Source organism: Notothenia rossii (genome assembly GCF_949606895.1).
Source record: "Notothenia rossii genome assembly, chromosome: 6".
NCBI classification, from domain to species: Eukaryota; Metazoa; Chordata; class Actinopteri; order Perciformes; family Nototheniidae; genus Notothenia; species Notothenia rossii.
The window spans coordinates 48222447-48240366 of NC_136909.1; the positions used below are offsets into that span (position 1 = coordinate 48222447).

Genomic DNA, 17920 nt, shown 5'->3' on the forward strand with positions numbered 1-17920 from the left:
CGCAGCTCAACGAGGCTCCCTCCTGTCAGGTGGAGGGAGTAAATACAGAAGCAAGCTTTGTGACGGCCTCCCCTCCCTCTGGCAGAAACAGGAAATGCCGTAACTGTATAACTGTAACAACGGTTTCAAATCAGCATCTCTTTGACAAAAAATGTAAATTAATATCTCAAATAAAACGACAAATATCTTTAATTGTGTTACTTTTTTTGTAAAGCTCTTGTAGTTTTACACCTGATGTTAATAAGCTTCTTAGTTTTTGCAACAGTCTGTAAATATACACAACTTTATAATAAAATGCACACAATTACCTTTTTCTAGACTAAACACAGGTACAATCCTAAGTTAAAACATATGAGGTTATCATGAGGTTGTTAACATCGCAGTTTATCAGTGGATGTTTGCTGGAACTAATTGTTAACAACTTGTTTCCTGACGGACACACACAGCGTTGAGACGGGTCAGGTAGAAACCGGTCTCAAGTCAGCATCAATGCAGACTCGCTGTTTGAGGGCTTGATAGCCCACTCCCGCTCCACACCGCTCCACACTCGTTGCTTTGGAACAGCCCTTATTATGGCGGACCCTCCACGTGAACGCGCAAACGGAGGGGTAGGGTGTAGGGGTAGGGTGTAGGGGGCGGTTTGGGAATGGGCCCTCCTTTCCTATCATGTAGAGAATTGGAACGGCACTTATCATGGCTGCCACTGAGGGACTTCCGGGTCATTTCACTCCGTTAGGAAGGTTCCTAGCTAAATGGACTATTCGACTACAGCCCCTGTCAATATCAGCTAGCTTTAGGAGCTTCCTGGGACGGGGTAGGGGGTAGGGGATTTGACAAAAAATACAAATCTAACATGTCGACATCCTATTTAATACTTTGTACTTTGTCAATGAAAGTATGATAATTATGGATGGATGAAAGGATTTTAAATTGACCAGCACCATTTCCATAAGCCCTATACGAAGAAAGTTTGGTGTGTTGGATAATCGAAAAATCTTGCCTTTTAAATTCTACTGTTACATTATAACATTTCTTAGCAAATCATTTACTGAAAATGTCTAATGTTTTGTATTTGTTTATAGTAGGCCTACTTCTTCGAATCATAAATTGTATGCACACTTTCTTAAGGCCAAAGTAATACATTGGAGTAAGACATTTCAAACATGTATTTGCAATAGAATGTGTATTTGTTAATAATGAAGCAATATCGGACAGTTTCCAAAGTCTTTCTAAACACATTTCCTTCCATAGAAAAGTAGATGTTAAGATAGATAGATAGGTAGGTAGATACTAGATAGATAGATAGATGGATCGATAGATAGATAGGTAGGTAGGTGGGTAGATATAGATAGGTAGGTAGGTAGGTAGGTAGGTAGGTAGGTAGGTAGGTAGGTAGGTAGGTAGGTAGGTAGGTAGGTAGGTAGGTAGGTGGATAAATATAACTAGAGTATCTAAATAATACACAATATAACTGAAAATATTGAATAATTGAATACTACCACTATATCACCACAACATCTCACTATCAAACTTACCAAAAACTACATGATAATGTATGTGTTTAGCTGATTTCCATGTCAATACCGCCAAAACACTCAGAGACATCCTAAAGGGAGTGAGTGTGCATATTAATAAGCCACTATAAACTCATAAATCATTGTGACTGCGGATATGCCCCCTGCTCTGCTATTGGCTGCTGCGCCCTTCACGTGGGTTACGTTCCCTCTAGGTAATTTAAATAGCCCCTTGCGCAATTTGATGAATAGTGTCGCTGTCAGGAGCGTTGGAGACAGATGAAGGGGAGTTGATAGATGGAAAGCAGGACAGAAGGATAGAGGACAGGAAGAGAAGCTGCGTCATGTCTACTCACAGTTACACTCACTGAGAGTTAGCTCAACTATCCCCGCCTCTGTTCCCGGGCTTTGTGTCGTGTCGCTTCGCCTTTTTCTGCAAAGTTATGGAGAGCAGAACACATCAGGTCTGAGTATTCCAGCTGTCCGCGTGCCGACTTTCTTCTGAACAGTCCTTCAGTTTCCCAGAGTAGCTCCGGAGGAACGTTTTGTCTCAGGTAAGATATCTCCTGTTTCCCTCCTCTCTGATTCTTTTCACTCTGAGCAGTGGTCGGCGAAGTATTCATTATCTACCTAAGTAAAAGTACAAATACTATGGTCTTTACATACTTCATATAAATTAAAAGTCCAGATCTTAAAAATATTCCTGAAGTACAGAAGTATTATCAGCTAAATGTACTTCAAGTATCAAAAGTAAAAGTTTTCAGAATGCATTATGGTTATTTTTACAATACTATATTATTCTAGAATATTATATTACCCATTTTTGATAACAACAAATGCACGAAGGAGGACGTTGTATTTGTTCAATTTTGGGCCAATTTACCTATGGTTAACTTTTAAAAATACTAGGTATGTTAGCAGCAATATAGTACTGCATCTCATCATACATCATGTGTTTTTATAAGTAAAAAAGTAACTATGAGTGTTAAATACCTAAAGTGGAGTAAAAAGTACAATATTTGCCTCCAAAATGTGGTGGAGAATATGTAGAATAACATACAAGTAAAGTAAAGTTTTTTAAAAGTGTACTTAAGTACAGTACTTGAGTTAATGTACTATGTTATATTGCACCACTGACAGCAAGATAGCATCTCCTGTGCAAACCGTTAAATAAAGTAAGTACTAGTAAATAGAGTCAAGTACTTTTTTAAATCCTTTTAGTAATCAATTACTCATTACTGGCACTCTTACAAAAGTCCCATTTGGTTCCCTTCCCCCTTACATCACAATACACCTTGGACATATTGAAGTAAACACGGGGCTTATTCTCATCAGGAATAATATTACTTGTGTTATTTTGACATTAGAGAGATATAATTTATACGATTATAATGTATTTATTTATTTTTGTTATTTATGGAGAACTGTGCCTATTCCAGCTCTCAGTTCCTGCTATTGCAAAGTAAATATCTAATAATGGAAACAAAAATAAATATGGTTAAACGGATAGACTTTTATTTCACAAGTCACAAGAAATCAGCATTTGTGTATTTATGTCTCAGTTTCCTAAACTGTCTTGTGTGTGTGTAGCCTTGGAGGGCCCCCATCATCATGGTGAACAGCCAAGCGTCAGGCGTGCCGTCGGCCCCCAGGTCGTGTGCAGGGTGCGGGGGAAAGATCGCCGACCGCTTCCTGCTCTTCTCCATGGAGCGCTATTGGCACACTCGCTGCCTCAAGTGCTCCTGCTGCCAGGCCCAGCTGGGAGACATCGGCACCTCCTGCTACAGCAAAGGGGGCATGATTCTGTGTCGGAGTGACTACATCAGGTGAGAGGAGGAAGAGGTGGCAGAGGAGGGGGCCAATTATTTTAAATGTTTAAAGCTGTGCAGACTGAGTAATCTGTGTGTGTGTGTTTCAGACTGTTTGGGCACAGCAGGGCGTGCAGCGCCTGCGGACAGTCGATCCCCGCCAACGAGATGGTGATGAGGGCACAGGGAAACGCTTACCACCTGAAGGTAAGTCTGCAGCTGGTCCTACATCACCAGTTTAAGTGTGTCACACTTAAACCGCTGCTGGTTTGACAGACACATCTGGGATTTGTAAGGAGTGACAGTGAGACAGGGAGGAGGAAGGGTGAGCACCTGCTCCTACCTCATGTAGTCACTTTTAAACTTTGATGAGAGATCATCTCTAATGGTGCAGATTAGACTCTTTGAATCTTTCATATTTAGATTCATATCAACCCATCAAGTTTACAGAGTTTTGATGACCATGTTTAATTGTTCAATGTGCTTTAGTGGATTTGATCCGTCTCTGACCCTCTGTGTGCTCCTGTAGTGTTTCAGCTGTGCCACCTGTAGGACCAGACTAATGCCTGGTAATCACTTCCATTACATCAACGGTACAATCTTCTGTGAACACGACAGACCTGGCGTCTTGTTGCTCAACAGCCACCTGCTCCCCCTCCAGAGCAGCTCTGTGCTGACAGACCAGAAGGTGAGCCACTGCAGAGCCATCTGTACCCCACAGCACCCCCCCCACATGAACATCACATGGTGGAGTGTGGATCATAGAACATGTCTGGCTTCTCCTGGGGTAAAAGGCTACCACAGCAAAATGATGCAGTACATACAGAAATAAAAATACTACATCAGAGATATTACTCTGAAACAATTTATTGTAATTTTACAATTATTTCCACCTTAACGAGCTGCTATACCGTTATGATACCTATATGTTAATGCATTAGTTCTTAGTCCAACTTAATAACATAACACTTAAGAGCACTGTGTTCTGCTGCATTGTGAGCACACTCACATTACACCTTACAATTGCAACAATATGACTCGCATTGTATGTCATATTGTTTTTGGATGAATAAGTTAATCAAATAGGTATTTAACACTATTTTATTTAATTTGCTGAAATCGTTACCTCTATACACTAACAGGAGCAAGAAAACTTAAAATCCTTTGATAGGCGTATAATGCTAGGGATGTAACGATACCAAAAACTCACGGTACGATAATATCGCGATAACAAGTCCACGGTACGGTATTTATCGCGATATTGAATAATAAAGGGAAGGAAAAAAAAATCATAATTTTTTTTTTTCAATAAAACATTTTTTTACTCGGAAAATGTTTTTTTATTAAATAATAAATCTGATTTTTACAGCATTTTTGTAGGATAGCAGTATTTTAAAGTGTCAAAAACAAAGTGACAGCAACAGACTGGAACAAGAAAACCAGTGTTTTTTACCTACTAGTACTACCAAACAAAGTAAGCATTTTCTTTATGCCACTGCATCTCACAAATAAACAAGGACATTTAATAATCAAACCCTGCAATAAAATAAATCAAGTTTCACTTTATTTTTTCAAGTAACTCAACTCAAACTCACTAGTCACTCACTCAGCATCATCAGACAGGTTTTTAGGAATATGAGAATGTCCACATTTCCAGGTATTTATAAACTGGGATGTTTGGGCATTTACAATATCCCCTGCTCTGGAAAAAAACTCTGTCGCTTGGTACTGATGTTGCTGTGACACCAGTGGTCGCGTTAACCGAATATTTTATTTAACAATGACGGAAAAATCTGAACGCAGTCTGTCATTTTGACAGATTAGAACAAACTCGGAACAGCGCCAACGTTTCCCCGCAGCCAGGCTCTGGTATTATGCCGTGTTATGCATGCCCTCCAAAAGGAAATGATATAGTTTCCAAACCGTACTTTTCCGTACAGATCAATACATGTCTGGGAGGTCTTGCTTTACGCTGTGCGCGTCCCGCGAGTTGCATGCACACACGGCATAACACCGCCCCCCCCCCGTTGACAGTTCACGAGCATGCTCTATCGTGAACTTTTCAGACCCGACGGGTAATAAGGGATTATGACGGATATTTTACGATCCTGTCTGTCGAAATGACGGACAGCGAAAAAGTCTAACGCCAGGCTTATTGACAGGGCGAGATATAAATATATGGTTGATACTTGTCAATGTCTCTAGGTGTGTAAATGTAGCCCTGTAAATACGATGTCCTTTTGTGTTATCTGTTGTTTTATTTTCATGTTGTAACCTACTTGCTGCCATGTTAGAGAGGTCTCTCTTGAAAAAGAGATCGATGATCTCAATGGTTCCACCTGGTTAAATAAAGGTTTAAAAAAAAAAAAAGTGTTTTAAAAAAAAAAGTGTTTTAAAAAAAAAAGTTTTTTTTAAAATAATTTTTGGGGAAAATCGCGGTAGATTTTGTCAGTCTCACGACGGTATTGGGAAGTTTATTTACCGCGATACCGCGATATTCGGTATATCGTTACATCCCTATATAATGCACATCTTATTCATCTTCTTCTTAATAACATAGGGGAAACTCCCATGTATTTTTACTTGACAAAGACCAATCTGCAGATTTTGTTTTACTTGAACCACTTGTTGTATCCTGACTCTTTTCCCTCTCCCCTGCCTTCTCTTCAGGTATGCTGAGGTGCCTGCTTCTCGATGTTGTTGTGATTTCTCCTCACTGCCCCGCCCCTCTTCCCCAGGAGGGAGGACACCGTTGCTTACAAGATCCCGGTCCGTCACCGCATCGGAAACTATACGCCACATCACATTTATGTCGGGTTCAATGTTGTCTGTGCATCATGCAAAGACTTTGTGTGTGATTTGCACTGGCAAAATGCTTCTTTGGGACTGAAAGAAAGCCAAAGGAAAACGATAAGGATGAAAGCCTGCGCCAACTGGAAAAGAAGGAATAAGAGACGCTTGAATGAACATTCGATGGACTGCTGTAAAATGACTGTCAAAGCTTTGCTTATGCCATGTGGCAAATATTTCCCCTGAGCGTCAGTGTTTTTAATGAACTTGATGTCTCTCTTGTATAAATTAATCTGAGATCTCACACTCCGCGGATTGAATATAATATGTATGGGTGTTAGGTAAAAATGTTCAGTCGTAAAAAACCTTGTAATAAGATTTTAAACTATTTCAGAGGTAAGATTCAAACTTTAAAAAGAAATCTAAAACCTAATGTTTCTGTATGATGAACAAACTGAATGAACCAGTGATGTTTTTTTTTTCTTCCGTAGAGTTTTATTTCTTTATCAGATGTCTGTTCAATGAGTGAAAAACAATTGTGCCGTTTTAAATGAAAATCCTATTAAAGCGGTTTTTCTGCAACATGTCACAAAGCAAGCTGAGGTCATTTTGAAGCCCGAGCGGCATTACAGAGACATTGTATTGCATGGTACGTAACACGCTGGAAGTGACTGTCTCTCTCACTCTATTTAGCCCTGTATGGTGAAAACATGCCTGATTACCCTGAGGAATGGAATTTGGGGGTTTGAGCTCTGACCATTTACAGAAGCAAAACATGAGCCCTGTATCTGCTGCTGGAGCTCCTCAGAGGCTGAACTCGAGGCACATCCCGCGGCTGACTGGCTCGGTGGCTGGCTGCCTCTAATAAGAACTAATCTGAAAGCAGGCTAATTAAAGGGGAGTGGCCCCTCTACATTCAGGGCATTTGAAAGAATCTGATGTATTTATTGTTTACCATGTTCTAATTAAAGCTCCAACACAGGCTGGTTGTTTCCCATCGAGGCTTTGTTCTCCACCATTCTCTGCATGGCTCCTGATTTTCAGGAGATTCATCAAATTCACTCTCACTCCTTGTGGCTTTTTAATGCGATGTAAAAACTTTAGTCTCAGCATACCTTTCGGAGATTGGGAGTTAATCTTATTGTGGTAGCGGCGGTGGGAAGCTGAAGATATGATCTGCTCTTCTTTCACACCTTTCCCCGGAGCATGGCAGGCATCAAACTCACACCTTAATGCGCTTAGCTATTTCAAACGTCCCACTTGTCATGGTGGGTGCTGATACTGCATCAATTATTTATTCCACGTCTGATCAAGAGGCGTCACGCAAATTCATTAACGTATGCAAATGATCACAATTACAATTATCTTTCTATCGTGATGGTGAATAAATAAAACCTCGGCACATTCCCGAATCCCACTGCAGCACAAGTTACACTTTGCATTCAAACTAATCAAGCCTCATCTGCCTTTTCTTAATTAGCCGGAACGTTTTCAGATGCCAATTAGCAGGTCTCATGAAAAGCCTCTTTGCCATGAGGCGTTGTCTTTTTATCAGAGCTACTGCAGGTGTTTACCTCACCATGTAGCCTGTGTCATAGGAAAGTGTTTGTTCCTACTAATTAATCATATTAACACATGCAGATGAGGGTAATTGCCCAGGCTTCTCCACCTCATACGGTGTGAAGACACAAGATGATGCCAGGATATTTTTCACATGCTCAGGATGAAGAGGACAAGCCTCCTTCATGCCCAGACACTCCTGTGATATAGATCCAATATGGTTGCCCTTCTTTAGCCCAGTTCCCTTCTCATCCTGATCCACTGCTTCTTGGAACGACTCCCAGAGTGTTTGGAACGGGACTGCTTTGTGTCAAACTGAAGTTTGAACAGCAGAATGTGGTCAATATCTGGGGTAAAAAGAATCCAAAATAGAATGATTGAGCTTTAAGATTACATATTCAGGTTGATATTTGTTTTTTACTGTGACATGTCTCAATGCATTAATGTTCAAAAAGCTTGTGGGCAGTGGTGTATTCTACTTTTTTATAGTGGGTATACTGTAATAATTGTATTCATCCATCCTAGAGCAACGCATCGCGGAACGAAACCTGTCTCGAAGCAACACCTCATGAACACCATCACACTCACTAATGCATTGAGACTGGTTATGTGTTATCAACAAGTCAATGTATTAAAACATGTTATGTGACTTTTAACTGCCAGTGACATTAACAATAAAAAAATAAAAGAATGAACAATGATGGAAAAAGCCCACTTATCTTATAGGGTTGAACAATTCATCGAAATATTCATCAAAATCTCAATATGGCCTACTGAAATTTTCAAGTAATATACAATAAATATGGTCATGCTACAGATGTCCTGACCCACACATCATATTCTACACTTAAAAAAACATATTTGTTTCGCATAGATCTGCACAAATATCACACAATAATCATTTTCAACATATTTGTCAATGCATTAGATATTTATTCAAACTTGTTCAGCCCTATTGTCTTCCATAAATCATTGTCAAACTATGTACTTTATCAGCTTAAATGAACAAGCAAACATCCTTGAAGTGCTACAAGACAAATTAGCTTCAAACAAGAAACAAATTAACAAATATGCTTCACCTCAATAAATGAGGGTTGAAAACGCACTCAACATGTCCATACTGGGTTCACTGTGTTAGTCCACAAGCCCTGAAAAAAGGATGGAACACTTCTAGACATAGTCTGGTAGTCTACAGAGCTTTCCAGATATGTTTGTACTCAGGCATCTGAGGTGTGCATTGCCTCCTTGCTTGCATGGCAGAGCGATGGCTTCTCAGCCATGTTGTGACGTACTTCCTTGGCTCAAAAAGTGTTACAGGGGGCCCATTGATGCTGATCATCATCAAATTACTTACATTTGACAACAACATTGTCGATCTCTTGTCTGTGCATATATTGTTCATGAGACTGAAGCCCCTTTCACACTCAGCAGTGCTGCAAGAGATGGTCTTCATGCATTGTATGAGTGGCTTTAAGCTTTCAGGCTCACTGTCTGGGTGCTCAAGGAAATCTCTCATACCATTAACTTCTTGCTCTTCACCAAGATTGAACCGCCTACAGAGTCGTTTCACTTGTGCCTCACCATGCCGTATGCCAGGGGTTGATGGCCAGTTGCCTGTATCCAGAACACTGAAATCATGAAGCATTTCACCATCAAATGAGAGACGCTTCTCCAAGTTGTTGATCAGACTTTGTAGGAATTGTTTTGCGTTGATTGGTGTGAGCTTTGCATTTGACTCCAAGGGAACAGATCCTAAATGTCCCAACGCTTGTGCAGTCAGTGAGACTGCAGTGAACCAGCTCCTCTAATTTCTCTCCTTGGGTATCTTTGAATGATGCCAGCACTCTGATGGTGCGCTTTAGAAGATGGTCTGCTCTCAAGAGTGTGACAGAATGGGCCTGGAGTTGCTGAGACAGGTTTGGAAGTTCAGACAGTGCATCAAACATGAGTCCGAGGTCACACAGGAATTCCTTGCTTTGCATTCGACGTGCAAGGCCTCTATAAGTTTGTCTCTCTTTGCTGCTTCTTGTTTGGTCACCTGCAGCAAAGTGTCAAAGTGTCTATTGAGTGTTTCATATGATGTCCACACAGCCTTTACAGAACGGAAACTGCTGGCCACCCATCGCCTACTTAAAACTCTGCCAATTTTCAGGACTTGCGAGCTCACTTCTTGTGCTGCTACCAGAAGCTCTCGTGCATTTTTATTGGACTGACTTTAGAGATTGTGGATCTTCTCTGGGAACACTTTGAAGTGGTTGACTGCCTGAACCTCATCCACAGCATCAGATACAGCCAGTTCCAAGCGGTGGTTCATGCAGTGCCATGTGAAGAGGTTAGGGTACCTTGCTGTCAGCCTGGTTGCCACACCAGAGTTCTTGCCTAACATGACACTGGCTCCATAAGAAACAAATGAGACCCAGTTATTTTGAAGCCACTCTTTAGTGAAGCCTGCAGTGTCCAAACAGTTCAGCAGAGCTTCTTCTATATAATTTGCCCTTTGGCTCTCCAGCTCAACCAGCTTCAGAAACAAAAATTCAGGAGTAGCTCCATCCACTGAGGCTTTCAAGTTGACAATCATTGCAGATTTGTGGCTGATGGATGTAGCCTCGTCAATGAGAACAGACAACTTTCTTGAAGACGTCACAATACTGTGAACTATTTTTTTCTGCATCTCTTTTGCTATGTGTTCTACAATTTTTGTGGAACTGTACCTTAAGTGCAGACTAGTGCCCATGTTGGCACCATTTTTTTCCTGAAGCTCAATGAGACTATCATGGTCAGTAAAAGGTTGGTTCATCTTTGCAAGATAGTATGCTGTTCTGAATACAGAATATGTCTCTGCAAACACAGCCTCTGACACAGCTCTCACCAAATTTCCAACTAAATCCTGTCCACCCTTCTCCGTGAGCTCCTGGGCTATTTTGTGTGCTCTGGACGTCTCATGTCGTCTAATCTTGTTTCTCAAAGAGGCCAGAGATGTTGATCTGCTTGAATCTGAGGACTGGATCTTAAAGTGCACCCACTCCTCAGACATAGACACTCGTTGTTCTGTGAGGACACCTGTTGATTTTGTAGCGCTGCAAAGAGCACAACCTGGAAATAAACAAAACCATGACTAATTAGCATAATACAAGTTTGTACCAATAACATCTGCAGAAAAGAGCCAAGATTTACTCAAAAGTATTTAATAAACTGCTTACAATATTTACATCATGGATAACAAATGCATGAAAAGCAGATAAAAGGAGAAAAATGTTCCACTTTTTCAATAGCTAATTATTTGACAACTACTGATAACTAACATAATAATAATGTTTTAAATGCACTTTTAACATGACCATGAATTAAATCTCATTTATACGGAGCCCCTAAAGGGACATGAAAAAAAAAAAAAAAAAGAGAGAGAAAAAAAAAAGTCAGGATAACGGGTTAGTATCTCGTGCGCACGAGATACTTTCTTGTGCGCACGAGATACTAAGTCGTGCGCACGAGAAAGTATCTTGTGCGCACGAGATACTAACCCGTTATCCTGACTTTTTTTGGAGGAGAAAGTTACCGGTGCGCCAAGGAGGAAGTGAAGCGCACAGGACACAACCATTTCTTTGCAGACTGTTATGTTTACGTGGGGAAATGACAGTGCATTATTTGAGATATATTTCGTACTCAAACTTCACTTTAAGGACATTTCGGCCAGGGGTGTGTGGTCACTCCAGGAGGCAGCGGGACGTGTAACTCAGAGAAGAGCAGCACCAGCGCTCAAAGAGCTTTTACGCACCGCCTTCTGTGTTTACCTTCATTGAACAGCTATAAAGAGTGACCACAGGCCGTTTTAACCACACACACCTCTACACACTAGAGATGTTAAGATTCACCGATTCGCATCGGTGCACCGGCATAAACGTTCAAGATGCGAGTGCACCGGTTGAAAGAGTGCACATCGGCTACATTTTGGGTTGAACTTTTTTTTTTGGGCGATGCATCGATTGCGTAGCGTCTTTGCATCGGTAAAAAACCGATTCATTCATATAAAATCCCCTTATCTTGTCAACGTTCAGCAGAGACGATCTTTGATATTTGCTTCGCCACTACGGAGAACGAGAGTCTCAGTTATCAACACACACGGAAGTTGAGTTGAAAGAGAAACACAGCGCACCGAAAAATACCTACAAATCAAACGTTTGGCAACACTTCCGATTGTTCAAGAAAGACGGTGTAATAGTCATTTATGCTATATAGTTGACCGCAGGTCATGGAGAGTAATAAGGAATCCGTAGACCTTTGTATGAGGTATCTTTATTACTTAACAGGTCTACAGCCATGATACATAGATCCGTCCTAGATGCGGACTTGCATACACACAGTATCACTCCGCAGCCGCACCCCATCAGTAACGCCCTGATGGTATATGTGCGCGGCACTATTACTACAGACGGTCAACTTGAAAAATCACTCGCAAATTGTCCGCCACTGGCTCTGTGTGTGTGTTGAGTGTTTGTTTCCCTATAAAACAGCTGCGGGGGAAACAGGTACTCTGCGAGTCACGGACATTAATTCATAGATCAAAGCAGACTGGTTTACAAACTCTCCTGTTTTGCCAATCCGGTGCTTAAACCAATAGCTCTACACCCCTGGCCGAAATGTCCATAAAATTAAGTCTGACTTCAAAATATAGTCTATCTCAAATAATGTATGCTCTGTCATTTCCCCACGTAAACATAACAGTCTGCAATGAAATGGTTGTCTAATTTGTGTTCCACTTCCTTCTTGGTGCATCGGTAACTTTCTCAAAAAAAAAAAAATTACGGAAAACGGATTTGTTTCTCGTGCGCACGAGAAACGAATACGTTTTCCTGACTTTATTTTTTTTCTCTCTCCATTTTTTTTTTTCCATGTCCCTTTAGTTTAGGGGCTCCTTACATTTGCATAGTCATTGACTTTATGAATGTATTTGTTTAGATCAGCTTTCCTTTGCATGTGTGCTGACATTTACCTAACTTTCTGTCCCTCCACTCTAACCGAGGATGCCTGTTCTTAAATTCCATAGCCTGACTTTCAGTCCACAAGGCTGACCAGGAGCTCTCATCTGTGTCTGAAATAAGGAGATAATATAAACATTGTGTTCTGTTTATGACTGCACACACACACACACACACACACACACACACACACACACACACACACACACACACACACACACACACACACACACACACACACACACACACACACACACACACACAGGCATTATCTCGCTCCCTTTCTCTTCCATTGATCCGCCACACTAACGTTGATCAAGTTAGCTAGCTCGTTAGCTAGTTAGCTACAGTTGCTTCAGCTGTGTCCCAATTCAGAGGACCCAGCCTCGCAGCCCGCGGAGGACCCAGCTTGGGTCTTCCGCGGACTGCGAAATGAGACGGTCTGCGGAGCATGTCCTTGTACGTCACCGGAAGTTACCCCTACATTTTGCCGCCCCCGTCACCTAGCAACCAGCTGCAGTCACAAGTGCCGGTAATAATTTCTGACACTAGGCAAAATATTTTCAAACTGTTTTCAAACTGTTTTCAAAACTGTTTTCAAAACTGTTCAATATGGACTCAGTTCTAGCTGTACTTATTTTGGTGTTATATAATATGTTTAAATTATTTTCCCGAGGTCGCAACAGGCCCCCGTGAAGAGGGCTTCATTCTCCCCGCGCATCTGGATAAATTGCGCAGTCTGCTCCTTGCTCCCTATCAAGACAAAATTGTTGCATCAAGACAAAATTGTTGCAGTAAGATTTGTATAACAAAAGCAGTTAAATAAATAAATTAGCTTCATAATGAATCCCAACAATATGAAAACCAAACAGGGTTTAGAAATATTTTCACTTCATATTATTTTACATGTAATATAAAGAAGACATCTCCAATTGCCCGTATATTTAAATACACAAATTAAATAGGTTTACTTTTCTTTCATGTCGTTTACTATTTGGGTGAGTAGGCCTACTAGGGTTGCCAACTGTCCCGTAAAATACGGGATTGTCCCGTTTTTGGAAACGTAAGTACCTGTCCCGTAATGAACTGATACGGGACGCACCTTGTCCCGTATTTTGGGGTGGTGGAAGAATGACCGCTCGTTATGGTGATTCTCAGTCATTCGCTCTCTTGAGGACTGCGTGCGCACCTCTCAGAGCCACACACACACAAGCAGGGGGGGCTATCTTGAGCTGTGGGAGCAGCAGCATGCACGCTCAGCTCATTGGTCAATACTCATAGTCATGCAGCAGAGGAGCCAATCACTATAACGTATCGTATCTTAGCAACCGTTTCACCTCCATGCTGCTCGTCCTGCCCAACATGGAAGATGCTGCCGACGACAAGCACAAACAAAACTACCTCCTCAGAGTCCGAAAGTGATGCAAAAAACAACTTTTCTCCTCCTCCTCCGCCGAAGAAAAAGACGAAAAGAAAGAGTTACTACAGAACTGAGTGGGAAAAAGAATACGTGTGGCTAGAAAGCGCAAGGGACGATGTGCACAAGGCAAATTGTACTGTCTGCCGCCGACAATTTTCAGTTAGTCACGGAGGACTAACTGACGTTAAACAACATGCTGCAGGTGAAAACCACATGAAAACAGAGAAGCAAAGGAGAAGCCAGGGAGCCTTGACACAGTTCCTCGTTCGTCCAGCAACTCCAGAGGCTAACTTGGTATGTCAAATAAGGATGTTAATTTTGTATATGAATTTAAATTAAACCTACATTTACAAACATTTTGTTTGGTCAATTTCATACTGCTAAATGTTCAATGTAATTAAGTACCCCAACACTGATACACTGTGATATTTTTTAAACAATATATGATCAACTTAATCATATAATGATGCAAGTAGATGTAATGACTAATATTTATTCATAATCAGAGGTGGTAGAGTAGCCAAAAGTGTACTCAAGTAAGAGTATTGTTGTTTTAAAACAATATTACTCAAGTAAAAGTAAGAAGTATTTTTCATTAAAACTACTATTCACCTCCGGAGACCCAGAAATTAATTGTGTCCACTATAGAGGACACCAAGGGAAAGGAAGGACTGAAGGATGGAGGGAGGAGTGAAGGGAGGTCAGAAGGAGCTAGGGAAAGAAGGAAGGAAGGAGGAAAGATTGAAGGAAGGAAATAAGCAAGTAAGGTAGGAAGGAAGGAGTGGAAGATGGAAAGAAGTAAGGAGGGAAAGAAGGAAAGAGGGGGAAGGATGGAAGTAAAGAAGGAATGAATGAAGTACAGATTTAAGAAAGGAAAGAAGCAAGGAGGGAGGGAAGGAATATATATATATATATATATATATATATTGTATTCAAGAGGTGGGTAGAGCAGCCAACCGTATTCTTATTTTAGAACAATATTACTTAAGTAAAAGTAAAAAGTATTTTTCATTAAAACTACTCTTCAAAGTACAATTTATCCAAAAAGCTACTCAAGTAAATGTAACTCATTACTACCCACCTCTGTTCATAATAAAAAATAATGCATACTATATACAACCTATACACACTCAAACAGCTAGTATATACATGTGTAATACATATCAGGTAGTATTTGATATTATATATAATATTATATTACAATGATTATATGTATAGTGATATTTTCTTTTTCTTTTACAGGTAACTGCTGCTGAGGTAGCCCATGTTTATCACACGGTCAAACATAATTTGAGCTATAACTCATCTGATTGTGCATTCAAATTGACCCTGCAAACACTAAGTGACTCCTCAATCGCAAAAAAGATGTCGTGTGGGAAGACAAAAGCTGAGGCAGTGGTCACTGATGTCCTGGCACCAAAGGCAGTTGAAGAGGTACTCAGCCATTTGAAGAGTGAAGTGAAGCCGCTCCAGTTTTCTCTACAAACTGATGCCTCAAATAGAGGCAATCGTAAGATGTTTCCCTTGGCTGTGCAGTTTTTCACTCCAGAGAAGGACATTGTTAAAAGGCTGATCGACTTTGTTGAAAATGCAGATGAGTCTGCTGCAGGGATAGCCAGTTCAATCCAAAGTTCTCTGGACAAAATGGGTCTAACTTTGGATCATGTGTCTGCATTCAGTGCAGACAATGCAAATGTCAATTATGGCATCCATAACTCTGTCTTCACAAAATTGAAGGAGTCCAACAGCGAGATCCTCCGTGGCAACTGCCATGCACATGTGGTCCATAACACCGTGAAACATGCCTTGGATAAGCTGTCAATTGATGTGGAAAATATTGTCCTGAAGGTGTACGGTCACTTTTCCATCTCTGCCAAAAGGAGAGAGACCCTGAAGGAGTTCTGTGAGTTTCTGGATGTAGAGTTCCATGACATTCTGCGCCATGTGGTGACCAGATGGCTGTCACTCAACCCTGCAATCAGCCGCTTGTTGGAGAACTGGACTGCGCTGAAGTCATATTTCATCAGCCTCGGTGATGAATGTCCAAGGCGGCTGCGAGAGTTGCTGAGGTTGCCTGAAGATGCAGCTGGGGTTGAAGAGGAGGCTGATCTTGCAGAGGTGTATCTCCTCTTCTGCAACAATGTCCTGATGCTTTTTGAAGAGTCGGTCAAAAAACTGGAGAGGGATGCCACCACATCTGCTGACCTATATGCCATCATGGACTCTTTTCTGAGAAAACTAATCAAGAGAAGAGATGATCAGTTCTATGGCTACCTCACCAAACAAAAGCTTCGGCGTCTCATTCCATCTGAAGCTAACCTTGCCAGGGAAGAGTTTACAGCCTTCTTAAACACTGCCATCACTTATCTGCAGAAGTGGTTCACATTCTCTCAGGAAAACTGGCTCTTTTACCTGCAGCCACTCTGTCTGACATCTGGGAACATCTCATATGAAGACATGGAAAAGATCATTGAGAAGCTACACCTAGTTGCCAGGTATGTAACTCACACACTGTACCACTTTGTACTTATTCCCTTTATACTGGCATATTATGCACACCACTTTTGTCTTGTATTAATAAAAAACAAAATTATACATAAATACTTCTCATCATACAAATCATGTCTTATTTAAATGCAAACAAATGCACGGGGCTTTTATGTGTTGTTTTTAATATAACATTTTATCAAATGAATTCAACAAGTGTCTCAGTAGTTTTTAATAATGCTACTGAACTGAATTCCAGTTTCATCTCTATTCGCAGGCTCAACCTCTCCATGGATGAGCTCTTTGATGAGTGTGTTACGGCAAACAGCCTCCTCGATCACCTCACAAAGTCAAAGGATGATTGGGAGCTGAAGGGAACAGCTGAGAGGTGGGTAGCAGTTCTCAGGGGCCGGGCAGCTGACCTTCCAAACATTCTGGCTGTGGTGTCCTTTGTCCTCAGCATCCCTTCCTCTACTGGGTACGTGGAGAGGGTCTTTTCTTTGATGAAAAATAAATGGTCAGATGTGCGGAACAGATGCTCTGTTGAACTAATTAAGAGTGAGCTGATTGTCACTCTCAATTATGAAGAGTCTTGCTCAGAGTTTTACACTGCATCTCTGGTGGATAGACAACTCCTTGCTGCTGCAAAAGGCCAACAAAAATACAAGTGGAAGAAATAGGGTTGTGTGACATCGTCTCTGGTTGTTCCATAGGCAGTTTTGGGGTTTGCCAATAGTATTTTTTTTCTGCTTTAATGTGCACACACACACACACACAAACACACACACACACACACACACACACACACACACACACACACACACACACACACACACACACACACACACACACACACACACACACACACACACACACACACACACACACACACACACACACACAGGTGGTGTGTTTTTCTTTAGTTTACGATTTTGCACTAATCTACTTTTTTCTTTCAAAGAGGCCAAATATGTTTGCACTGCATCTCAAACACACTGTTTTTTGTTCAGAAGGTGTATATTTATGTTTTTTATTCAGAAGGTGTGTTTTGCACTAATCTATTTTTTCTTTCAAAGAGGCCAAATATGTTTGCACTACATCTCAAACACACAGTTTTTTGTTCAGAAGGTTTATATTTATGTGTTTTGTTCAGAAGGTGTATATTTATGTTTTTGTTCAGAAGGTGTGTTTTGCACTGATTTATTTAGTTATTTAAAGACAACTGTTTTGCACATTTGAAAAAATAAATGATTGAACGATAATCTGTTTCTCATGTCTCATGTCTATAACCTAACTATAACCTCACACTTTGGGTGTTTGACACAAAATTTAGACTGGAATTGAGGGGTTTAACCCAAACATGGG

At 40.9% G+C, this 17920-nt stretch overlaps 2 protein-coding genes across 2 annotated transcripts; both read left to right on the plus strand.

Moving 5' to 3' along the window:
• Positions 1–1739: 1739 nt before the first annotated feature.
• LOC307044870 (LIM domain transcription factor LMO4-B) lies at positions 1740–6696 on the plus strand. Its single transcript, XM_079690295.1, has 5 exons — positions 1740–2068; positions 3105–3340; positions 3433–3529; positions 3852–4010; positions 5993–6696. Exons 2-5 carry the CDS (start codon positions 3126–3128, stop codon positions 5999–6001), a joined length of 480 nt encoding a protein of 159 aa, XP_079546421.1. The 5' UTR covers positions 1740–2068; positions 3105–3125; the 3' UTR covers positions 6002–6696.
• Positions 6697–13661: 6965 nt separating this feature from the next.
• Positions 13662–17920, plus strand: LOC307045253 (uncharacterized protein). Its single transcript, XM_079690785.1, has 3 exons — positions 13662–14362; positions 15311–16563; positions 16833–17920. Exons 1-3 carry the CDS (start codon positions 14018–14020, stop codon positions 17233–17235), a joined length of 2001 nt encoding a protein of 666 aa, XP_079546911.1. The 5' UTR covers positions 13662–14017; the 3' UTR covers positions 17236–17920.

Bases quoted from the DNA above. Each gene is read 5' to 3' on its own strand.
- LOC307045253 (XM_079690785.1), top strand. From the start codon at position 14,018: ATGCTGCCGACGACAAGCACAAACAAAACTACCTCCTCAGAGTCCGAA. The intron at 14,363-15,310 runs GTATGTCAAATA...TTTCTTTTACAG, and splicing joins CAACTCCAGAGGCTAACTTG to GTAACTGCTGCTGAGGTAGC. The intron at 16,564-16,832 runs GTATGTAACTCA...CTCTATTCGCAG, and splicing joins AAGCTACACCTAGTTGCCAG to GCTCAACCTCTCCATGGATG.
- LOC307044870 (XM_079690295.1), top strand. From the start codon at position 3,126: ATGGTGAACAGCCAAGCGTCAGGCGTGCCGTCGGCCCCCAGGTCGTGT. The intron at 3,341-3,432 runs GTGAGAGGAGGA...TGTGTGTTTCAG, and splicing joins TGTCGGAGTGACTACATCAG to ACTGTTTGGGCACAGCAGGG. The intron at 3,530-3,851 runs GTAAGTCTGCAG...GTGCTCCTGTAG, and splicing joins GAAACGCTTACCACCTGAAG to TGTTTCAGCTGTGCCACCTG.